Source organism: Ammodytes marinus (genome assembly GCF_949987685.1).
Source record: "Ammodytes marinus genome assembly, chromosome: 10".
NCBI lineage: Eukaryota > Metazoa > Chordata > Actinopteri > Uranoscopiformes > Ammodytidae > Ammodytes > Ammodytes marinus.
The window spans coordinates 17,793,009-17,818,863 of NC_137214.1; the positions used below are offsets into that span (position 1 = coordinate 17,793,009).

Consider the following 25,855-nt stretch of genomic DNA (forward strand, 5'->3'; position numbering starts at 1 on the left):
AGTAACATGCAGAGAACGACCGCGGGCTGGAATCGAACCTGGGTCCGCTGCTGGCCGAGGCCCATGGGGGGGACGCCTTACCAACTGAGCTAAAGGCGCCCCGTCAAATAGCTCTTTAATGAACTATGTTACAATGTAAAGATGCCAGAAGCATTATCTCACGCAAGACACGATAGATATATTTGCCTCTACTGTCTGCTGTTTGGTGCCAGCCATTTTGTTTGAATAGCTTCCTACTGTGTTCTTGTTCTCTAATAAAAAGATGCCCCATTTCCCCCCCAGGATGCAACAGGAAATGTCACCTGTGGTTAAAAAGCTCTCATTGACCACCTGTGGTGACACAGAAAGACACTAGTCACATTCACATGTAAATAACACCTTAAAAACACAAAAACAGTGTAGAAAGGGGCCTATTTTTTCCTTCCGTTTTATTTTATTTTAAATTGTATTAATGATAAGTTGCATTTTAAGGAGATCAGTGTGTAAGGCTAACACATCCTCACCTCCTTTACTTCCAGACTGCTTCACTGTCACCTGTGGATACTCAGAGCCGAGGGAGGGCAATGTAACACAAACATTGGGCTAATTTGCCCAATTAAGTCATTATGCAACACAAGCCAGAGGTCTGACAGTTTACACCCCTCTGACTCTCCTTACAAAGACCTGTGTCAGGTTGGACTAGACATTTCCCACCAGTGTTTGTCTGTAGGAGAAAATGAATTATGAGGCACTGCAGGGCAGGTCTCTCAGATATAGACGATTATATCAGCAGTTTCTTTAGTACCAGAGGAAGTTGTTGCTGTGAGACGGACAGAGAGGGCCTGCATGTAATTGTGTGTGTACATGTGTAAGCAGCATGTGTTTGAGTACATGCTGGCATGCGTGTGTTTACCTCTCCTGACATGTCGGGGGCCAGAGAAATGAGCGGCCACAGGGAGGAGTAGATAATGAAAAACACCACCCAAAGGCCGATGCTTCCCCAGATGGCGATGTGACTGAACTGTAAATGGAGAATCAGAAGACAGTTAAATAACAGTAGGCCCTCAATTTAGTGCAGATTTTTTCATACATTTCGCTTTATTATTTTCCATTTATAATGTGGGCATAAAAGTTCACAACGACTGACTTTCTAATAACTTGAAGGAGTTACCATATGGCACATGTAATGTCACTGGGTTAACAGTTACAAGCTCATCGGGAACAAATCATAAAGACATTTGTACATAAGAAGAAGAGGTCACACATGTTACAAGTATCAGTGGTCCTACAAAATAGAGGGACTGGAAAGAGATAACAGAATCTTAGTTGGAGAAGAGAGAGCCATCAACCTACCATGGTCCAGGATGAGGTCTCAAGGCCGGCTTTCAGACAAACTGTAATCACCACGAACTATGGAGACACAAATCGATTTGACATTAAACCAAAACAAAAATGAAAAGAAATGGAACGTTCATTTAGCACGTATTGTTGTCTCTTGCTACACAGTATGAAATGTGAAAAAAATCAGCCGAAGAAATGAAAGTCATGAGAAAAGGAGGTAAAACTGTTTATTCTCAGAAATAGGATAACACTTGGCTCAGACACCTGGACCATTTAACACAGCATAGGCATTGCCTGTCAAGAAGATTAGTGTACTTACTGTGTAAACCATGTTGCCTAAGAGGAGATAGTCTGGAGTTCTTCCGTTGCCAAAAACTGTATCTGTGAAGAGAATCAACAGACACTTTCAGGGCAGAGCTGTCTCATGCAGAGTTCCATTAGGTGATCCAAAGAGTAAACAACCACACAGTACTTAGGGATATTACTTTAAGTACATCTCAGCAGGGACTTTAGTGTACAACGCTCTGCTCGACACTCAGACATAAAAACGGACATGGGAGCGTGAGGCGAAAACCACAGTCAAATGCTGCTTCCATTACTGCCATTTGAGATAGGCTGGAATGTGTCTCTTGCAACTATTAGGAAAGAGTGTTTCTATGAAAAGCTGTATCTAATCTGTAAGACATGAACGTAGAATTGGTGTGCATTAATCACTGTTAGGAATTAAATGTCCTGGCTAATTCACTGTTTAAACAGAGAGAACCGGTCTGTTTTCTGACAGAATGGTTATTTGTTCTACCATTAAATTGGAATCAGACCTACTGAAAAAATATTTCCAAAAAAGAGGTTAGAAGAACTTCCTTTACTAATTAAATAGAAATGAACTGCAAGTCACACGGGCGTATTGCTCCGAACTGCCCACGTGGGTTTTGGTCTGCGGCTGAGGCTAAAATGTCCGCAGTGTGAGACTGTCAGCAAAGAAAGAGAGAGAAGCTCCCGTTCCCTTTACTTCCGGCTGGTCACATGTCTTGTGTGCGCTGAGGCTTTGCTGACAGCCTGTCTGTCAGAATGAAGTGGCTTGGCGCCTTTGTTTGGAGAGCAGGCCCAAGCTTGTGTGGTCCTCCGCTCTGGCCAGCGACCAGAGACTTACAGGCTCAAAGATCCCTATTCTCTCTAGGCACACACATAGAACCCCTGCATCTTAATGTGCACAAACATGCAAAATTGACCTAAAGAAAAAAAAAAGTTATTGTGAATTAAATTTAAATTTCGAACAAAAAAAGGACTGCCTGTTTATTCTATTTGTATAAAAGGGCATCATTGTCTGCACTGAACAAACCTTGGAGTGTATCTGAGTGGAGTGTTTATTAAAAGTAAGTGGGAATAACTGCGTCTAAAAACATTTCAGCAGGTCATCGTGTGCAGCCATGAATTGGTGCAAACATCAATTAGTTAGTGTGTGCTGCTCTTGCGAGAGCACACACATGTTTGCAATTCATGACTGGACGGTTGAAGAGAGAACTAATTAAGACAAAGTATGTGTGTTTGACTGTCCTCCCTCTTCATCCACCGAGAGCCTGTGGTGGTGGAGTCTCTGGGAGCTACTTACCATGTTGGAAGGCTTTAAGGGGGAACCAGAAGAGGATGACGGAGTGGAAGAGGCCATTCAGACAATGGGCCCAGAAGACCTGCAAAAGAGAGGGGAGAAGGATGGAGGGAAGGAGGCAGGGAGGAGGAGGAGAAGAGGGGGGTGGAGGTGGCAGGGGATTCCATGAAGAGAGAGTAGGAGAGAGAAAAAGAGAGGGAAAAAAGCATGAGAAAAGAGTGTGGGGAGCTCCAGCCTTCCAAGTGACCCCTGACCTGGGCCCTTTGTGCCAGCCCAGCGCTAGGCTAAGTGGCGGTTTTGTCGGGGCCTCCTCTCTGAATAGCCACCCCGCTGACAGACACGTTGTATATCCTCTGTGCACGTTATGGGGAGAGAGGGGCTTGCTGAGTGTGTGTACGAGCAGTGAAAGGCAAGTGGACAAGGCAGTGTGCAGGGTTTAACTTTGTTTTTAAGTTTACACAATGTTTAGAACAGAATAAAATACAAGAATAAGAAACTGTAAAATACACATCCTTGTCTCCACGATAATAATATATAACATTAATAAATGTGCTGCCAGTGTGAGGGTTTCCTCACTTTTCATCAGGATACAACCTTTTTATGTGAGATTTTTAACTGGTGTAGAAATAAATGACAGGAGAGTTTAAACAAGCAGAAATCAGCCTAGAAAACACACGCGGAGAGACTGACAGGCCTGACAGAGATTGAATTGTTTTCATGGTAATTATTAAGGGCCTGGAAAACCGTGGTGGAGACCACAGTCTGCGTGTGTCTGTGCATGTAAGCATGCAGACTTTGGATGAGTCGTTTAAATCAATACTCCCACTTCGAAACCACCTTGTTTCAAATTTACATTATGCAACGCCGGAGCCAAACACAACACTAATGGGCGATGTAGCATGAAACAGCCGTGAAGTCTATTCTGCCAAAAACCGCTCCACATATTCTGCCCCCCCCCCTTCCTCCCCCGTGCTGACCCAGACATTGGTGTTAATTCTGAGACCTGCAAATTCGTCAAATCCAAAGGGTAAATGGCTGTAGTTGAAAAATAAAAACATCACATTTTAATCTTTGGCTTCTTTTTAGTCATTTGCTCTTGGCAGACGACAACTTATAAGAGTCTTGCTTTTCTTAAAAACACCCTTTTCAACAACTTCAGCAGACCAGTCAGTAAAACATAGAGCATGCCTTATTGGAGATACACTTGACAGCCCGGAAAGTTAAAGTTGATCGGTATTATCACAGGTTTGCGCCATTTTATTTAGCACAGCTTTTCTTTATAGGATTATTCCAAACAGTATGCAGGGGAAGGAGTAGAGAGGAAAGTAGGATAGAGTAGAGTGAAGGTACACTTCTTGTTATAGACTTTGAGCCTTTATAATATACCGTGGCCTCAGTGGCACGACCTCCTCACCTTTTCTATCGACTAAACAAAGTCCCATAGCAGCCACCCCACCTAGGATTACCTCATCCTCCCACTGTGCACACAAAACCCAATACACTGAGTGAGGAGTGGCTGAAAACAACCCCCACTCCTCTATATGTGGTCTAAATTAACAAAAATGTTACAATCACATGTTGTGTATGCCACTTAGCCTCCCACTGATTCTTTATCAGCTTCCTTCTCAAATAGCCCATTCCAAAACACTGTTTGGAATGAGGTGGGGGGTTAATGAATGTTAATGAAATCAATAAATGCTCATAATCATTGGTCACAGTGGGATCCTCCCTTTCACCCCTCTAGCCACCTCTTTCTTTCTGTTGCATCCAAGCAAGTTGGGAATGAATGCCCGGTCTGTCATGTAAAGATTCTGCCGTTTGTGGAACCCCCTAATTGCCAAAATAAAAAGCATGAATGGCAGTAATTAATATTGAGCCAAATATTTCCAGAGCTGTCCACCCTTTCCCGTTTCTTTCTGAACAGTTAAGGTATGATGCAAAGTTGGGCGAAAGACATAAAGAAGGAATAAGGGAGGAAAAGGTGCATAGTAATTGTAGGTAAACTTCTGTGACCCGGGTGTAAGAAATGTGTCATTAAAAGTAAACGGAAGACAGTTGAAGCCATGCTGTGAGTTTCTAACACCTTTGGTCACTCCCTTCCCTCACCTCAAAACAAACAGCTTTAATTCACAAGGACAGTATCTGTTGTGTACAGAAGAGCCAGGCGTGCAAAAAGACAGGCTTGGAGGGGCCAAATTCCTGCTGGATTTTCTCGCTTCGCCTCGGGCCAGCTGCAAGGAAAATATCTCTGGAAAAGAGTGGACATGCCAGCAAAAACAACCTGCTGACCTGGCCGAGTCATCATTTATGGGTCTTGGAAAATGTGGCCTAAACAAAATTGAGATTAATTTACTTCTAACTATCAGACGCATACTTTTGTGACCTTTTTCTGTAACGAAAAACTTAATGAAGTATTTTTGAAAAAGCTACTGAAGTATAAAAAAAAAGAAAAAAGAAAGAGAACGAAGATAATTTAACTGAGAGTACAGATGATGTACAGAGAATCGGAGCCTCGCTCTTTAACAAACATAAACTCACCTAATGTACATTATTAATTAAATTAATTCAAGTGTGTTAATACTGTAAATGTTGTGTGAGTATCCAGGTTCAAAGGTTTTTGTAATTTTTTCAATAGGATGATTTTTATAATCAATAAAGCCATCAAATAGAAAACTCACAACCAAAAGTGATGTATTGAAATTGCTGTCTCTTATACTTGAATATAATTGTGCATACCCCAAATATATTCAGATAACTATCATACATAACAAAGAAAAACATCAAACCTTTTTTGAGTTTTTGCTTCATAGATATAACAAAAAAGAAAAAAAAGAAGATTAATCAAAATAGTTGGCAACACATCTTCTGTAAATCAATTAATAAACTAATTATCTGATACCAACTGATTTTGTTTTTGAATAATTTGACTGTAACAGACTTGGTTTGAAGATATAGCTGTCTTGTCATCACTAATAGACATTATACTTTAATTAGTCAATCTGGAAACTGTTACTGTGATCAAGGTACCTATTTTTGGCTTAGTAAAACTAGAGATGGAAACTCTTTTGTTACTTCATACATTAGGTGTGGTCCTGGGTAGGCTAAACTCAATCTGACAGCCTTGCCGGGAGAACAAACAACTGCCCTCACTTAAACAAATTGCATAATTTTCCGCAACAAACGTTATCACACAATGAGCACACTCTATATTCCCTCCTTCCCCCGATTTTTTTTCTGCTGCATCCCCCAACCCATCTGACCTTCCCTGCCCCTGACCGCCATGGCCAATCCTTCTTTAATCCAGCTCCATGCAGTGCTAACCAGGTCACCACGCCTGTGAGGAGGGCCCAGGGTTCTGGCTAAGCATGGAGAAAGAAGGAGACATCTTTATTACCGGTGGGGGAAAGCTAACGGACAGCCTCTGCCACCAGACAGACCAGGTCAAGCCAGGCCACACCAAGCTACAACTGGACACCCACTTACTGCAGCTGCTAGGTCCCCGTGACAGGTCGACGCATTAGTCCCAAACAACAATACGACAGGAACATCACGAGCCATTAATGTGATGTGTATTGGTTGTAAGAGCTGAAACATTTGACCTTTTCATTTGTGTGCTGGAGTACAACATTATTTTATCAAATTAAGATGACAGAAAATGACCATTGTGTGATGTTTAAAACCAGTTCAGCTGTATAAAAGTATCAAGATGACAGGTAATGATACTTCACTTTTAGAAGTTGAACATAACATTATCTTCGAGAGATGATGAAGTAAGATACAGTAGGTAAATAGTCATTAAGGACATAGGAACAGGACAAAACCATTTTATAAAACTAGCAAAATAATAACTGATAATATTAACCAGTTCCTTACAACTAAAGGGACATTTGAAAGAGAGGACATGAGGTAAAGACTAGTGTTACCTTTGTGTTAAATCCCATGGCATTCTGAGAGGTTTTGTAGAGTTCTGGGTATTTAAGCATGTTCTCTTTCCTGCAGGAGCGCTCAAATATTCCGAGAGTGAGAGGAGGCAGAGCAGTGAAGATCTGCGTCAGGGAGAACACACACACACACACACACACACACACACACACACACACACACACACACACACACACACACACACACACACACACACACACACACACACACACACACACACACACACACACACACACACACACACACACACACACACACACACACACACACACACACACACACACACACACACACACACACACACACACACACACACACACACACACACACACACACACACACACACACACACACACACACACACACACACACATATTCAGATTATTTTTTGTTCCACACAAATATTTAAACTTCCAACAAATCAATGCCACACAATGATCACCTCTTTTACTGCTTTGAACTTACTAAGTGACGATATGTTCATAACATACATACCTATTGTCTAAAACATTGTTAAGCATTACAATATTTTTATGAAGTTCAGAACATTTCAACTCTAAAGGTCCACATGCTACCTTTTTTAAGGGCCTTCACAGCTCATGTCATCTGAAAAAGTATTTGAGATGTAGCTGAACACTTTAACAAAGCTAGTAAGGAGACATTTGTGCACAATTGCTTCATTTGTTCTTTGCTTGCCCCACTCCTTACTTTACATTAATGAAGACCATTGACCTTTAAACCCTTCAGGGTTTCTTATTTTGATTTGTCATGCTTTAAGTCTTAGGGTGTATTCACACATGCCGTGTTTAGTTCGGTTGAAACGAACTCAGATGCACTTCTGCCTTCGGTGCGCATCTTTCAGGCAGGTGTGAATACAGCAATCGCACTCGGGTGCGGACCAAATAAACGCTCCGAGACCCAGCTGAAGAGGTAGTCTCGATGCGCTTCAAAACACACTCTGCTGCAGTTCGTTTGTGGTGTGAATTTGTTCGGACTCGATCCGACCCAAATGCAGGAGGCACTGTGCCTTTTCTTTCTTTTCTTTTTTAATAAATAGCCGTCAGCTTCACATTATGGGAAAGTGTTGTTGTCGCCATTGTTAGGAAGATTAGTTGTGGTTTGACCGGGACCCCAGAACAATATAAATGCTGAATGTGTTCAGCGATCAGATGAAGGAGAGGGGAGCGTCTCTCGCACAGTGCCAACAGGTTCACGCTGCGCAAGAAGTGTGTGTTTTTATTTTGCTTCCCATGTACGGGACCGTCAATACTATCCCCGTGTCAGTTTGGAGCTGAACTGCGCCGACCCAGCTGATACACAGCTTAATCAGCTGAGTGTCAGCTTGAGCCTATTCTTCTCGCGTGACGCGCATCCAGCACCAAAAATACAGTAAAAATGATGTTTCACATCGTAGGCTACAAGCCACATAACGTGGCATTGACATAGGGCTACACATTATGACCATATGAAACAACAATAATTTGATGTTTTTCCTCTTTATTTATAGGTTAGATGTAGGCCCTTTTATTATTTTTAGCCCCATATTATATCAATGATATATATTTCGCAGTTTAAACTTCGTGCTTCCTGTTTCTCTCCACCCCAGAATGTCTGTCCAATGAATGAATGACCTCAGATCACGTGTGGTTTTGCTTCGTAATGCTGGTTCACTTGCAAAAGGGGCAATATGAAAGTGGACCACACCAAACAAAAACAATCAAAACTCTATTTGGTCTGGACCAAAGCAAGTGCACTAGCGGACTTTCCCAGTGTGAATACACCCTTAGTCTTCATATGCAAAACTCATCTCCAATAAACATCTGCGATGTTCTCGATTTATGCTGGGCTTACACTACACGACTTTTCACGCGATTTGACAGTCACAGACAATGTTCCAATGTCGGAAATCACAGAAGTCGTGCTGGAGTTGTGGCGCGCGCCCGTAATCTCAGTCGTTTGGTGTATGGTGGTCTTCCGACCCGATTTCAGCCAATCTTCTTCCCGTCTTGACGTTCCAACATTATCAAACATGTTTGATATTATCGTTAGTCTTAAGGGGTTGGCTCAAGCGAAATGACGTAAAACACTGTCACACTCTCGCATGCACCAAGCACGACGCAGGAGGAGCGGCATTAGTCGCGACCTGTGTCCGCCTGTGCAGGCAGTTATTTCGGACACTTTTTCCTTGAAGCCTCTGCTGACAGACGCGCAACCTTAACACTTTACCGTCAAATACAGAGTTAGAAGTTAAAGTTATTGGGGGACGAGATCAGCAAATAAAGATGGTCAAATAACTAAAGGAAGTCCCCCGCTCGGAATATTGAATTAACTTTTTTTAAATTAAATAATCACTATCGCGTTTGCGGAAATAATATTAATCTCAAAAGGAATCTAGTTGTAGTCTTGCAATATGAGACCCCCTGTCTTTTCAACATCTCACTCTGTGACTGAAAACTAATGACTAGTTGTCTTCAGGTGTGAGTTGATTGTCTTTAGATGTAAGAGGGTTTCAGTCTTCAGTCTTTTCAAAGTCTTTTAAAAGTCCTCTAGTGTAAACCCAGCATAAGAAGCAGGTATTTAAGCCTAGCTAAAGTGTAATTTATTTGCAGTGTTGGTATATTGTTCTGTGAAGCAGCTGCTGCGATAGGAGTGATGGTAGTGTGTGGCTGGGGGTCTCAGTGGGTCAGTTGTTGCGAGTTCCCTGCAGGCCCATCTGGAGTGGGAGACTGCAGGCGTCAGTCTGCAACACCAGCGGGCTACAGGACATGCTCCACTGGGCTCCTTTCTTATTCAGAGCCAGGCCCAGGAAGATCTCCATTGAAGGGCGGATTCAGCCGACTGCCTCCAACAAACTCCCACTGAGCCGGAGGAATTCCCCCGGTTTTGGATAAAGTGAAAGACTGAAGCTTCTTCCCACCCCCTAACAGTCCAACAGTACAGGTTCTAGGGTAGTGGTTTATTATGAAATAAACGCAAGAGGCAGAGCTGTGAAACCAAACCTTCTTCTCACATGACAGTTTGTCTCTCCCATGAAGGACTTCCATTTGAGGCCAACCAGGAATGTGGGGAAATTTCACTTCACACTTCTCTCATTAATTTTTGTTTATTGAATTGAGTTTATTTTAATAAACAGTTTAAAATTACATATCAACTCCTCATGGGCGTAACAGCATGGTATTAAAGATCATAGTTGCAGATGCATTTTTGTTTTTTCTACTAAGTTCCTGACAGATATGAAATATGAGTTCATTAGGAGTGGTCCCATTATAAAGCCCTGTGGGACTACCTACATCAGCAGCCAGCTCAGTTGCTTTTCCATTCTTCCTATTCATTTTATCTTTCAAACGGCGCTGCCATTGCTAACTACACTTTCTGGAGCAAACAAAGCTGTTGTTTTTTCGTATTCAGTGCATAGTTAAGGGCACAGAGGGAATATGGATTTGACAACGGGTCATAAATAAATGAGAAAGTTTTCAAGATGTTAATGACATAGTCATGGAATAAAGGGATCAGTTTTGGGGCACCACTGCAAATAAGTTCTATGTCAGAAAAAGAAGAGTAAAGGAAATGAACGCTTTAGAGAGGAAATTGTATTAGCACTCACCACATTGTACAAGCCGATACACCAGCGTTCAAACAGGATCTGGCCTGAGAAGCCGTTGACAAACGCAAACCAGATCTGAGGGAGACAAAATAAAATACATAAAAACAAGAACATTTATTATACAGTTTGCATCAAGAGTTTATCAATTTATTTGATAAACTAAGATGATAAGGGTGGTTTCATGTCCAAAATACCCATTTCACCACCACCCATTAGTGTCATTTTAATAAATTAGGCACTTAAGTCATGAATTTGAAACCTGATGAAAACATTAAATATCTTCATTTTTTCTAATTGCCCTTTCAGTATATGCTTTCCATTAGTGTTGTCAGGATGAGTGGTGACCATTATCAGATTTGATACGGCTCACTGTGTCTACAGACTAACAATCCATTTTTCCGACACACTACATTCTTCACTGTCCTCTGACAACTGAGACTTCAGAGGGACTGCACAGGCTCTTATATTATAAAAAATATCAAAGTGTGAACTAAACAGCTCCTGCATATGCTGTGTGTGTGTGTGTGTGTGTGTGTGTGTGTGTGTGTGTGTGTGTGTGTGTGTGTGTGTGTGTGTGTGTGTGTGTGTGTGTGTGTGTGTGTGTGTGTGTGTGACTCATCTTGCAACAAGGGTTGTTTTGGAAGTAGATCAGGAAAAATAAAAGTCTTGTCTGTATTAAAATAAATGAATAAATTATCTTCAAACTAATGTGGGTTTGTTTGAAGCGTTGACCTGTGATCAACATGTCATTAGTCTAACTTAGCCGGGTTTCAGAATCAGGAAAGGCAGAGAGGCCATAATGGCCAAATTAAAAAAAAGCAGTGGGTAAGCCTAGACCTCCAGATGTCATCTCCACGAATCAAATTGTCAACTGGATTCATCACAGGATTACCTTCAAACATATATCAAGCCCACTATTTCCCTTCTTGATTTACCTGAAGACAAGCGGTTGACAGATGAGGTTAGTTATAGGGGCAGAGTCAGGTCTGTGAGACTCTGAATGATTAAGACTTGGATATATTGTGTCGGAAAGGGAGACAGAGATAATGTGAACCATATGCTAGCTGAAGATGAGGCTTATCACAGTATCTTGATTGGTCATACTTATCTGAACCACACAATGCCTCTATGGTCAGGCCAGAAGCCAGGTATTCAAAATCAGCTATATTTGCCTGCAAGCAGTGCAGTTCAAATACGGTATCTAATTTGGAAAATGGCGTGCATTTTTGATTTGTTGTAAAGCAGATTTGTATGACACAACTTGCGGAAAAAACTGCATTGGCAATCTGAAAATTGCTTGTACAGTGACAGTAATTCAGAAATCATTCCTCACAATATAAGAGTTTGACACTTTGCGGTACAGGACCTGCTTTTGCTCACGCCAAATCTGTCAAGGGAACATCAGGGGTGCTATGTTTTGGCCATGGCCAACCAAGCATTTCCTCGCTTCATTTAACTTCATTATGAAGGCATGAACTGCTACAAATTCTTAGTAGGGACAAAGCCTATTTTAGGGCCCCATCCGCTGCTGCCAGTCTCTACACGGCCGATACCATTCTGTCACTGGCCCTTCCCATTTAATCGTGTAAGCGTATGCATGAAAACAAATGTCTGCCACCCCCCACTCACCTCCCCTTCATTCCTTTGGTGGGGTGTGGTGCCTATAGAGAAGAAGCCTGTGTATATGTGTGTGCCCCCCAAACCCTGCCCCTCACCTCCCTTTTCTGCCACACCCACTTACCATAGATCCCACCCTCTATTCCATCAGGTGCACTCTACCATGATGTTGTTACTTTTACATAAAGGGGAACCCATTTTCAAATTCACTTTGCCATGTGGCTCTGTAACCATGAGAATCAGTAGATGTACGGTACATCTGTTGGCAGTGCAGGAATAGTTTTAAGTGTTTTGGGTCCTGGCTTGCTGAAAACACATTCAGCTGCCGTTGCCATGGGTTATGTCTCGATGAAGCCCAAGTCATGAGGCAGGTTCAACCATTAGTGTGGCTGAAGCAATGGTACCGAGAGGCTAGTGGGTAGGTCAAACTGCTGAATTAATTACAGCTCTGGCCAATGAGCAGCTCTAAGCTGATATATTGTTGTGCTAAGTTAAAAAAGGCTCCTATTCATAGCATGTGGTAACTGCTTCTGTGTGAGTGTTTTGGCCTGGTCCTTTGGGGTTCCAATAGCTTCTCTCTCTCTCTCTCTCTCTTTCTCCCTCTCCCATTTCTTGAGGGACAGATGCATTGATTTGCTCATTAGGGGAAGTACCAAGCAGGATTTTTCTTCCCTCCTTTCTTCTCTTCATTGAGAGCCACTCAGCAGAGGGGTGTGGCTGGCCTCTCTCCCCGACTGCACATCATGAAAAACAGTCATAGAGGGAAGTTGAATTTGAGAAAAGGGGGATTGGGCAGCGGCTAGCCGATGAGAAGACTTCTTGCATATTCATCAGCAAATTTAGAAAAATCATTGATTCCGAGGCTGCCCCTTAGCTCTGCAGGCCTTGTCTAGAAGTACCTATGAGTTGGAGGGGCGGGATGGGGGCATCACATTTGTCCTCAACAATGTGAGCCTGAATACTCTTAAGCTTAGTATTTTTGAATTGCTAATATAATTTATACACAAAGCAATAGGAAAATAAAGAGGAATGTAAAGAAGAAGCTGATACATATGCAGCAAATATGTGGAGCTACACACACACAAGTTATCTTACAATGCCAGGCATGGCCTTTGTGGTTTCATTCAGCACGCAATGGTCGGCAAGCTTTGCTCTACAAGTCTGCGCTCTCTTTAACTACACCGAGTCGCAGTGAATGAGCTTTCATGTAATTGCCTCATAAATGCCACTTGTCCATCAGCACCCTCTGTAGCATCTTGGCAATGTGTCAATCAAACATGAGTGGCCAGCTGGATCGGTCATTTGAATGAAGTTGCTATGGCTTCCTTTGGAAGGGCCCCTTAGCTTGCATGTGGCTGAATTCAATCTTTTTCACTCCCGTTCTTTAGTTAAGTCTAATTTGTAACAAAGAAGTAGTTATGAATTTTGTTTAAAGTTTGTTAAGCACTTGGACATTGTTTGAAAAGTATTTGAGTAATTATAACCGCCTTTTTCAATTAGATAGAAGGATATTTGAGGCATGATAGCTCTTGAACTGTTCTTGTCTGATTAGGAAAAGGAATGCCAACCCTAATCAACAGCATGGGGGAAGCCAGAAGAAACACTGTGAAGCAGTTCCAGCTGTCACTCAATCATCCACTGGAGTGGCAGCCTAACTTTCTCACTCACAATCAACCCTCAGTCAGAGTCACAGAACATCCTTAAAATCCTGAAGGACCACACAACAGTTCCAAGAGCTTCAGACTAAGTTGCGCTAACGTTACTGTTTTCTACAATAGCAGTAGAATCCCCCACCCTCCTACTTTATGTCTTCTAAAAAGAACCAAAGACCCTGTGGAAAAAGAGGGAGACGAAAAGAGGCTTAAACACAGTCTCTCAGTCCTGGTATTCAAATTGTAACACACACTGTACCAGACAATGGTGCTGTGAACAAAAAAGTTTAAACCCCCTGTAACATTCTATCCTTGCAATGAAGCCTGGGAGTGGTCTAAATGCAGCTTTATAACCCATATCATGGGGTGTCTGGTGTGTTAGATGTCAGGGTCTTACAAAACAGGGACATATGAAATATAGATAGAATATTATTTACTTGAATCACCTGAAGGAGTGTGGAGTGGTGTGGGAGGGTGAGTTATGTTTTTGGAGAGCAACAAAAGGTGTGCTAGAAAGAAGTTCGCCTTGCAGGCAAAACTATAGATGTTATGTTCTAGTTGAAAAGATTTGCATTGAAAAGAGACCTGGTATGTTTCAAAGAGGAGCTGTAGTTGGACACAAAAAATGGATAGATAGACAATAGAAACATTAAACAGTCAATACTGAGTGAGGGTGGCATTAAAAAGTTTACACATATAAAAAAGGGACGAAAATTAAAGTTCAATAATCAGGCACAGACCAACAAATTAAGGGTTTTGTTGTTAAAGGAATAGTTCAAAATGTTGAATCTTTAGCTTTTTGCCTCACTCTTCAGCTCAAGAAAAGGGCGACAGAAACTGTGCGTGCATTTTTTATATGGAAATTGACAAAGGTTGCTCTTCCAGGTTAGCTTAGCTCAAACACTGGTAGTCAAGGGGAGCAGTCAAAATATAAACTTTACAATGTCACTAAATTATCCTGTGTGCTTGTTGGGACTTCTTTATTTATCACGTTATGTTGCACATGACTGTCACAGGCAATTCCTGGTTTCCTCCCAGTATGTATTTGGTTTTTAAATGACCTAGCGAGTAAAAATATAGAGTGCAACATAATGCTGTGAATAAACAAGTGGTAAAGGGTAGCAGGATCAAACTGTTGCAGTTCGATACCTAGAACTGAAACACTAGCTTGAAAAGAGACCTGTTGCCCTCTTTTACTTCAGGTCACAAGAAGCCTGAAGCAGACATACTGGAATGTAAAAAGGTAGTCTACTGATTCTCCATGGTAAATAAACTAAAATGAGGATGGACAAGGGGATCAGAGGTCAAGTGGCACAGAAAGAAGATGAACTAAAGAGAAAGAGAGAGTGCTCATATTTCCATGATAAGGTATGTGGTGATGATATTTTCAAAACCTTGCTGAGCCTTGGCCAGGGAGCACTCTCGTAACTGCCCCCTTTTGCATAGTGCAAAGGCAGGGGAAGCGAGTAAATCATTTGCTCTCTATGGCCATCAAGCCCCCACAGGCAACATAAGTGTAGAGTTTAAAATGATTTATTTGTTTGTTCTGTTCTTCATTTATGTCCCTATTTATCATATTTGTATTTTTATTTAATGCCGTTTAGTGATCCCATAGAGAATTTTCCACATTATTGGTTAGAAGGTTCCTTCCTACCTTAACTCTTAGAACCCCAGTCATGCATTAGCCAATGGAAAGATGCAGACATTTAACTTAACATGGAGACCATGTTATTCTTATTAGCAAATGGCTCAACGTTTGTAAGGTGAGTAGATTACATAGTAACATACTTGGTGAATTCAAAGACTCAGTAAGGGATTTTTTTGATTTTGTATTTTTGAGAAGCCAAAGTTACTGTTTGACAAGTACTTGGCCAATAGATCAAACCATCTGAGCACCCCGAAGATAAAGCTGCTGCTGATAGGAAGCACTTAACCTGTCTGGTCATTCTTGCTTATAGCTCTGAACCTGCAATCAGTACTGGCTCTGGTATCTGTCAAATGCCATCAAACCTACCGCACACCAATAGAACGATGTGCAAACCTTTCTAACCATCATCCGTTGGTATGAAGGAAGAGTGGAGCTGGGTGACAATGAGCAGCATTTTTTCCCTGCTAGTAATTTTTTTTTTTACATCCACAGAAAGTAAAACTTTTGAGAGCATTTCGCTTTTGTGGATTAACTTCTAGCTACACACAAACTGTATGGAAGAAGGAGCTGAACGTTTTTTCAAAACTGCATATTTTTGTAAAGGTTATGTAATATTTGATACTGGGAAAAGTTTATTACCACACTATTTGTTTGTCACCCACTTTTAATACATTTTAATAAACACTCTGCATTTTTATCTTTCAATGTACTGTGTACATTTCTGCCAATATCTGCTGTCAACACAGTAGGCCTATAAATGGTAAAAATTTATATATTTTAATCCCAGGGCAAAAAGGTGATGCATTGCTAGTGAGATGGTTGTACTTCCTGATTATTTAAATATTCTAATCATCAAAAAATGCCTTAAAGATTTCCTAAACGCAGACTTCCAGTTAAACAGCTAGAGTGTGTCCTTGGTAACTGTTGCTGCGTCACTATGAGTTTTCCAGTTTGTGTTCATACTTTCTGTCCAGGTATGTCAAAACTCAAACCATTCACCCAAGAGCCGCACAAACTGGCAGCTAATGTGAAGGGCCAGTCAACAGCAATACAAACATGGAAACTCTAACAAGGAATCTTTGCCTTTACCTAATCATGTCATGTGGGAAAAAACTCAATGCTTTGCATTCAGATCTGGTTCATTTCATGACTCTCAGATACTCTTATGAGCGATTGTCAGAGACTTACCTCAATGATGTAGAGGACAATATTTTTGTAGAAGCAGTACAGGATACACTTGGATACCCGGTTGTAATTCCAGGCTCCATGGACGAGCAGCAGATTCTTTAAGTATTTGAACTGTGTGGGAGGGAAGCAAATGGAGGAAAACAACAAGATTAATGAATAGCAAAAGTGTGTGTACAGTACACTGTGTAATGGTTCCTCATAATCACGGATCATGGCTGGAAAGGTAAAGCAGTTACAAGAACTTCAAGATTAAAGAAAACAGCAGCATTTTTTTAACTGTGATTCAAATGGTACAAGCTTTAAAGGTGTGTTTCATCTTACGGCCTCTGCACACATCCTGCGTCTACCTCTGGAGCGCGTACCTTACTGCTGCGTCTCGCAGACTTTTCTCGGACACACATGGAACGTCTCAGCAGCTGCTGCTGCTGCTGCAGCAGCGCTGCTTCTAAAAGCCCTATCTTTCTATATAGAGTTTTCATAGATAATTCACATTAAAAATTAAGTTATTTCCTGTCATTTATGATGCATATGATTTATACTGAGTCTAATATTGAGTCTGGACAGTAATCCGTGCGCCCCATTGCCTTTTTTTTTTTTTTTTTTTGCCACATTTTCACTTGTTGGAAGTTTTATTTTGAAAGGGACACACCAGGAAATGGTGAAACTACAGCGAAAGCTGCCGGTATGAAGTCAATATGACTCTCAGCAGAGTATTTCTCTATCAGTTAAAGCAGAGAGACCCGAGAGAGACGCACGGCTCTCAGAAAAAAATAGGCGAGCCTCCTGAGGTAAAGGGGAGCGTCGCTGCAGACGTGCCTCCGACGTGCATCAGCAGTGCGTCTGAGGTTGGATGTGTGCCCGCTCTAGGTTGATTACACGGTCAGTGACAAAAAGTCAGACGCAGACGCGAGGTAGACGCGCAGTAGAGGTAGGATGTGTGTGGAGGCCATTAGTCACCAGTACAAAAATCAAAGCACACAATATACACTTGCCATCCGACAAAAGGAAAGGTTCTTTAAACGTCTCAGAAACCAGTCCAGATTTTGGGGGGGAAAAAAACACAATTTTGTTTATTTGAAGGCCTTCTTGTCTTTTAGAATTATTTTGTGAAAAAACAGCACAGTTTGTCTGACCCCCTCGAATGCTCCTATCAAACATCAGTTAACACAAACCTGAGCTGATGACAGATGGAGAGCAGAGGTGCCTCAGTCCAAAGCCTCTTCACTCTCCACTTGCTTCAATAAATAACTCTGAGCTTTCAAGTATTACATCTTAAAAAACTAGCTCATCAATAATCTAAAGCAGCAAGGAGCTACTCTGATACTTTAGAAGAGTATAAATCATGTATAGAAAAACAAGTTATTAGGATTGATTTCATTTTGCATTCAGTAAATTATAGTTAATGTACCATTACGCCAATATATGGAAAGTCTGGAGGAGTAATTTAATTTAATGCTGGGACACAACCTAAATGGATTCTAAGAGGCCACCTTTCTTTGAAAAGACATACACTTGTACATGTCATGCAACCTAAGTCTCTCCCTGAATTGAAATAGTGCACTGAAGCACAGAGAGTACACTGCTTTTTAGTCAACTATTTGTTTCCCATACTCTTAAGCCCTGTGGCTGTAATAGAAACATGATGTACTGAGTGGCATGCAGAGTAGAAAAAAGAGCCTTGATACGGGAACTCCATGGCTTTTGTTGCTTATGTGTATCACATATCAACACAGATACAGGGTTTCAGACAAACTGGTTACTGGGACATAAGTGTGTATTTAAGTAGCTTTTTCCCGGGATCACTTTCTGTATAGTCATGTTGGGACTTGGGCGTCACCAGATGCCTGTTTTTACAGGTGTTCCTACTTCACTATACAAGCTAATACCCTAGCAGACATATGACCTATTGTTACTCAGAACAATGTGCCAAGCTATCACTAACACATATTACACTTGTGAAGACAATAACAGGACTAACAATTTGTGGAGAGATATATAAGGGCATAGATATCAATGGAAACCTGGCAAATCTGCACCTGCAGGGTCACAAACCCATCCCATCATGATCAAGTCAAAAAACAAACACTGCAGAAGTGTGAAACCTGGCATCTGATTCCCATGCTTTTCATTTTGAATAAATACTTTTACATAGACGTCAGTGTGTAAATATCTGATGCAACATACATATATAATGATAACTGTTTAACAGTTTCAAAGTTAATATTCTAATTCTAGTCTGAATAGTAGTTTATCAATCACATTTTATTCAATTTAATTGACTTAACTGCATAAGCATGATTGTACCTGACACTATGTGAAACTCTAGTTGCAAAAAAATGCAAATGTATGTTATTTAATGTAAATAACTCTTTACGTTCCAACTTTAGATACTTATATCTTCCATCATACTACTGAGGAAACAACTTACTTGAACCAATAAGTTTCTATTTTCACCCTGCCATTGTGCTCACCTGGGCAATAGAGTAGTCAGAGGAGTTTGCTGCCTGCAGGCCCTCGTTGCCAGAGATTCCCACACCGACATGAGCTGTCTGGATCATTCCAACATCATTTGCACCATCACCAATGGCCAGCGTGATCACCTTCACCTGCTTCTTTACCATCTCCACCACCTCTGACTTCTGAAGAGGAGATACTCTAAAAGGGAGCAGTAGCACAGTGGATATTATACAATGTGTATTTAATGTGCCATGAAACAAGAACATCTTTTTGTGTGAATCCTCTTGTGCCATTAATCTGGCTTCAACAGCGAGTCACACAGTACACAGTGCAAAGGCAAGGCAACTCAATGGAGAGTAGATGTCAGACCACATATCACTGAAGAATGTGTTACACAAGACATTTTATTTCCTACTCTCCCAGTATTGAGAAGTAAAATTTGGGCGTGCATATAATAATATTAATAATAATAAAGTATTGAGATAAGCACTTGGCAAAATCCAAAGCTATTCCTCAACTTTGGAGAACAGTACCGTAGGTTCAGGTGTGCAAACAGTCGTGCCAAACTATGTGAACAGTGAACACCCATAAGATAAACACAGGGGCATTATGTGCACAAATTTCCGGAAGAATTACAAAAAAGTAAATTAAGACGGCACTTAAAGGCCTACTTCACCGGTTTGAATATGAAGGTGTATTGAATTCTGAGATCCTATGTAGTATAAATGTGCGAAAAAAATTGAAATCGGATCATCCTAGCCTGAGAAAAGGCCTTCTCGTGACATCACAGAAAGAGAAATATAGGGTTAAAAAAAAAAATTACTTTGTAAATATTACTGTGATGTCTTTTACTGTGACATCACAGTAATATTTACAAGTACGTTTTTTTTTAACCCTATATTTCTCTTTCTGTGATGTCACGAGAAGGAGAAATATAGGGTTAAAAAAAACACTCTTTCTGCCTTTTCTCAGGCTAGGATGAACCGATTTTAATTTTTTTTGCACATTTATACTACATAGGATCTCAGAATTCAATTCACCTTCATATTCAAACCGGTGAAGTAGGCCTTTAAGCACTCGGGAGACTGCAACTTGAAGCCAGTGAAGGTGCTTCTGACTAGACTTTGTTTCATTGTTTTGTATTACAACATTGAATCAAAGTAGATTTAATGAGGCTATGCTTAGAGTGTTTCTTTGTCTCTTGCAATGATAGTGACCCACAAAGATGCCAGATACATTTATATTACTACTACAATCAATTGAATCCCCTTGACTACACTCTATTTAGTTAGGTGACTGACTTTTTAAACCAATTGGCTGCAATAGTGATGACTCTGGTGTGTCCTGTTAAAGGTAGTCAATATGTATTTATATACACATACATACATATGTATTTTGTATTTTATATTTGTAATTAATTTAAGTCACTATGTTGAGTGGCCATGATAAGACATGGACTGTGTGGGGAGCTGGGAACTACAACTACTGCAAAGACTACTTATCATATTCACTGAAATGCATCGCCACTGTGTGTTCTACTCTTTCTTCGTCCCCTAAAAGGGAAGACATTCTTTTTACCAGAGTCCATTAAGTAAAGTCAATCATTAGGTAATGGTTGGGACATGGCTTATAATTCTTCCTTTACATGATTTTAAACTTGACTCTTCGCTCTCACTGATGGAAAAGTGCACCAGAGGGTTCGGTTGAGTGTAGAGTACAGAGATGATGTCATGAAAGTGCATGTCTGTTTTAAGCTGTGAAACTGTTAATGTTTATGTTCCCCATGGTATTAAAAGGTCTCATTCATCTTGTGGTGTCTCTCAGTGCCCACGGAGTCTGTGCAAAGCAAAGGCAGGTGGAGGTGGGGGGGTCAAATAAATACAAATGTTACATAATGCACTAAGTCGTAAGGTTTGCTGTTGTTCTGAAAACATGGTGCTGACTTATGGCCCCAGATCCCGTTGTGGTTGCCTGAGTCAATAAGTACTTCCTATTATTTATGTGGCCTGGGCAGGTCAACAGTGAACCTGCATAATCTTGAGTCGTTATTTAAATGTACTATTAGTTCTCACGCTTTTTAAAACTGCTACCATTAAAATAATAACCTCTGTAGCAAAGGTATACTACGTTGCAGTGCAACTATAGAGTTTTTCATTTAATTTCTGTATTTCCAACATGACTTACTTTCAGCATCTCATGTGATGTAGTATCATTGTAAAATGATGGTAACATCTTTGGGTGTTGGCCTACTGGTCTGACAAAACAAATAATTCTGTGACACCAAGTTGGGCTTTGGGATTTTGCCATAGGACATTACTACTATTGGCTGACATTCTATAGACAATAACACAATGAATTGATGTGTAGAGAAACAACAGATTATTTATTGCAAAAAGGGGACAATTAAAGAATTGAAGTGGATAAACGAAATCCACTTCAACTTAAGTTTTGTCGTATTTTTGGCAATCAAAACATTTTGGTCAGGGTAATTTATTATAGTTTTTTTTTATTGTGTAGGAGTCAATCTTACCTGCAACATATGACAGCTTTACAGGACAGGGCGAGGTCCAGGAAGTACTGTCGTACTCCAAAGGTGAGGGCATATTTGAGAGTCTTTCCATCGATAATGAGAGCAAAGTCGTTCTCCTTGTAGAGGGCATCTCCCAGCAATCCACAGTGATGGCTGAGCGTTTCCCTTGTTCTCTGTGTGATGGAAAACATATCATTAATGTGAGTCTATAGTTTATAGTGTTATAGCTGCTAGAGGAGATATGATGTTAGATTATGTGAGCAATGTACTGTAAAGAAGGATTATGATTAATTCATATATAAGTAAGACAAGCTTTTTTATGATGTTATTTTTGGCGCTTTTTTCATTTTGTGAACAGCCACAAATATACAATCACGATAATAATACCATCTGTTATCCTGGTACTTAAGTATTAACATCTATGAATAACAGATTCATAAATAAACTGAGATGTTTTATGAATGACGGATCACCTTATTATGGTAAAGTTAGTATAAGATTTACTTACTCAATATATCAAGTGCTTCATTTGCAACATTTTAGTGGTTCATTAAGAAAGAAATTGCATGTGTTACACAGACACATCAGTGTATAGACCTCTCTAAGCTTTTTATTTAGTTTTAATTTGCACATGAGGATTGCACACACAATAGCAATAACAGTGGAGTAAATGGGATCTTCGTACAACAAAGGTCTCCCTCTCTGTTTGTGTAATCCATTTTCGAAGTCTGATAATGAAAATATATTTTTTCAATAAATTTGCTTCACTGCTTGTGTCATTATAATTTGCATTGGAGCTGTAAGTGCAAAGGCTCCATTGTAATTCATATTAAAGATATTTTCCCCTCACGACAATAAGATTCCTTCAGAGTCTGAATGCTAATCTAAACTCTAATTCACATCAGCATTAAATGGATGAAACTGATCTGTCCACATTTCTTGCTAAATTCAAACTGCTGTGGAGCAGCTGCTCTTGATAATATTATATTTATTATGTTCGTATTGCTTTCAGACTTGGCTATGAGGTGATAACATAGACAAGGTCTGTGAAAGGTTGAAGTTTGCTTACACAGTATATACAGCTATCATGATGAAGTCATGATGAAAATCCATAAATATGAGAATGACAACAGGAATTTCTGTCCTGTTATAGGGACATGTGGACTGGATGGATGGAGTGATGATGAGATCATCATTGTATTCATCATTCAATCATCTTCCCCACAGACGTTGAAGCCATTAGGAAATAACACCACATTCTGTATGTAACCATTTTCTGAGGGACTGGTAGATGTACTACAAAGGGTATTTCCATCACAAAAGTTAAAGTAAAAAACATGTTTAAAAATATATTGGATTCCAAAGTACAACAATATAATAGGGCGACCACTTGCAATTAAATAATATAATGGTGGTTCATGGCTTAATGGTGGTTTGCTAGTACACAGCGTCTGTCATTAAATGACAGACTGAAAAAGACAGATGTATAAAGCATTGATACAATGCAAGGTATCAAACCTAATGTGCAAACAGCTGTAATCATTAAGAAATGGTGGCCATTAGCAGTAGTGAGGGAGACGGGGGTCCAGTCTGGTGTTGAGGTCACATATGTCAAAGCAGTGAGATTGTACCAGGGGGACCAGGCAACCTTCGCCTGGCATAACAAAACTCTGAAACCCCAGCTTAAAGGAAATATTTGGAGAAAGGGGCTTTACGTTTCACAAAGCGAGAGAAGCCGAGTGAGAGACACGCACAGAAAGAGATGATGGATTAACAGGAGAAGAGAAAGTGAGTGAGAGGATACAAGCAGAAAGCAGCTGCCAGGACTTAACCATCCCTGATGGGGTCCGTAAAACAGCATGAGGTGGTGAGCAGTGGGCAGGCCTGTGTGTGTGTGTGGTGTGTGTGTGTGTGTGTGGTGGTGGTGGTGGTGGTGGGGGGGGGAGGTAGCACAGGTCATGAAAAGGAAAAAGTTTTCAAATCTATGTTCAATCACAAAGCCAAAAATGTAAGCCATGGAGACATCTCAGTTAACAAAACACGCAAATAGTGTGTGTGCGCACGCGCGTGTGTGTGTGCGTACGTTCCCTTTGCATAAGCCATTATACCAGCTGTATGTGAAATAATTCACTCTTTAGCTCTAATGCTACATGTCTCCCCCTAAAGACTCATTGTTATGGCTATAATGAGCAGGTTAGCCTATGTGACTAGCAAGTGTTTGGTTTTGGCATGGGTATGTGGCATCCATTCCGAAGTCCACGAGAGCTTTCCATAAAGGCTTAGCTCCATTGTTGATATAGCCCTTGAGTGATATAGCCAACAGCACATGACACTCATAATGTGGCATCTGGACATTTGTATGGCTGTTGTGTCATCATCTGTCTGAGACACTCCACCTTAGTTAGAAGTTTGTGGACACATACTATGACCAACACCTCACTGAAAGAACTCAGAGCAGAGTGTTTTGAATTATTATTATTTTTAATTTGTTCTCCAGTTTTTTAGTGATCCAGATGTATTTTGTTTGTAACAGAAGCATTTAAAAAGACTAATAATAATATGCTAATGCTTATAAGCGACCGTAAGCTGTCCAAATGATTAAACACGCTGTCTGGAAGACAAAGCTGTTCAAAATGACCTAATCCTACCTTGGGGAACAACTTCCTTTTTGTGAATTTCACTTCTAGTAAGATTTAGTACAGGGGATGTCTTGAGCGTTGTCCTCCCTTTGATGACCTTTTCTAAACAAAGCAAATGAGGAAGATGTGCTCCAATTACTCTCTTTCGCAGAACAAGAGCACTCAGAGTTACCAGCCCCGCTTGCCAGGCCCCCCTGTTCACTGTGCCCCCTCAGTCTTGGTGGAAAGAGTTTTTTCTTCCTTTTTCGTTTTAACAAACTGCCTTATGTAAGCATCTGCTCAACCACAGGAGAATTGGAGCTGACATTTCAAAGCGCCGGTCCGTGTGCTTTATGAATGCACCGACCCCACATTTCTACATCAACTCCATTTATCACGCTTAACGACTGGCTGACAGAGTGAAGGCCTTCCGTCATCACCCCTAAACACCCCCCTGCTGCTTCCCCCACCTTCATCCATTATTTCTCGCCATTCCCCCTGCCCCGTCTCTTGTCTGACAAACTAAATCCAGTCCAGTTTCTCCTCCATCTGTGGCTTTTTTTTCTCCTGCTGGAATTGCAGGGACTTGCCCTTTTCAGTCTCAGAAACAACAGACAAGGCTCTCCTGCCGGGGGTTAACAGACCTCTCTGCTGGTTGTCTTAAAAGATGTTAAAGGCAGAATTAGGATGTGTGGTGGTTGTGTGTGTGGAAGGCTTCCTGTGGCCTCATTCTTGCAGCTTCAACACCATTTTTTAACAGGGATTGAGGGTGATGAGATCAGGAGATTATTACACCCAGGGGATGTCTTCATATTTTTATCCTCAAGATTAGCAAATCAATTTATTAGAATGTTTTACATTCATATTCGAATAACATCGTCATCGATAGCACTAAAACACTTCAGTATTTCCAGAAATGTTTTGAGTTATAATTAGTCTTGACATCATAATGCATCTGTGCAATAAGTATGGCAAATTACACATATATGATTAGCAGAAAATGTACAAGGGAAATACTAAGAATGCACACACTTTATCTGGTCATATTGAGTAGGCTAAATTAGATCATCAATTGCCTAGCACAGATGAGGTACAAATGAAAATAAGGTTATTGGATAAGGTTTGTTTTTGGCACTGGATAGGAGAAATTAAATTAGGATTCAAATTAATGATTGAAAAATGTGTAGATCTGAAGAAGCAACAGGCTAAGTAGAACATTTGGTGGAACAATAGTGGGCCTAATGTACCCTGCTGAGGTTTGTGGTTCTGTCTGCAAGGAAGTCTGGTAATTTGAGGTAAAGCAAAACAAACTAAATACTCACATCAAGAGTGTCTTCATTCACCACGAGCATGCCCATGTTCTTGGTCAGCAGTTTGCAGGAATGTCCTACATTAAAACAGAAGAACAGAAAATTAAATCATATGTTGTATAGAGTAAATGTATTTGACTTGAATAAACTAGAAAGTAAGGAAGCAGAAAGTACTTTCAATTAATTAAATAACAACTCAAGTGCAAATCAAATTGTAGTTTAAGACCTGCTGTTGCTTAAAAACTTATCCTGCACGCACGCACACACGATGCATGAAACAAAAAAGGAAAAAATGTGGTAGAATACACTGAAGTTTATTTCATTTATCATTTTATAAGGACACCAATTAAAATGTTACAGTTC

At 40.6% G+C, this 25,855-nt stretch overlaps 1 protein-coding gene across 2 annotated transcripts in view; it reads right to left on the reverse strand.

The window, feature by feature from the left end:
* atp8a1 (ATPase phospholipid transporting 8A1) overlaps window positions 1-25,855 on the reverse strand; it is a 103,600-nt gene that overhangs the window by 14,908 nt on the left and 62,837 nt on the right. For both annotated transcript variants that reach the window (XM_080035558.1, XM_080035557.1), the window contains 10 exons: window positions 25,505-25,569; window positions 21,565-21,737; window positions 19,049-19,232; window positions 16,578-16,688; window positions 10,473-10,547; window positions 6,850-6,972; window positions 2,930-3,008; window positions 1,640-1,701; window positions 1,333-1,389; window positions 893-1,000 (listed from right to left, as the gene is read on the reverse strand). In XM_080035558.1, the coding sequence (XP_079891684.1) occupies window positions 893-1,000; window positions 1,333-1,389; window positions 1,640-1,701; window positions 2,930-3,008; window positions 6,850-6,972; window positions 10,473-10,547; window positions 16,578-16,688; window positions 19,049-19,232; window positions 21,565-21,737; window positions 25,505-25,569 (1,037 nt within the window). The remainder of the gene's footprint in view (window positions 1-892; window positions 1,001-1,332; window positions 1,390-1,639; window positions 1,702-2,929; window positions 3,009-6,849; window positions 6,973-10,472; window positions 10,548-16,577; window positions 16,689-19,048; window positions 19,233-21,564; window positions 21,738-25,504; window positions 25,570-25,855) is intronic.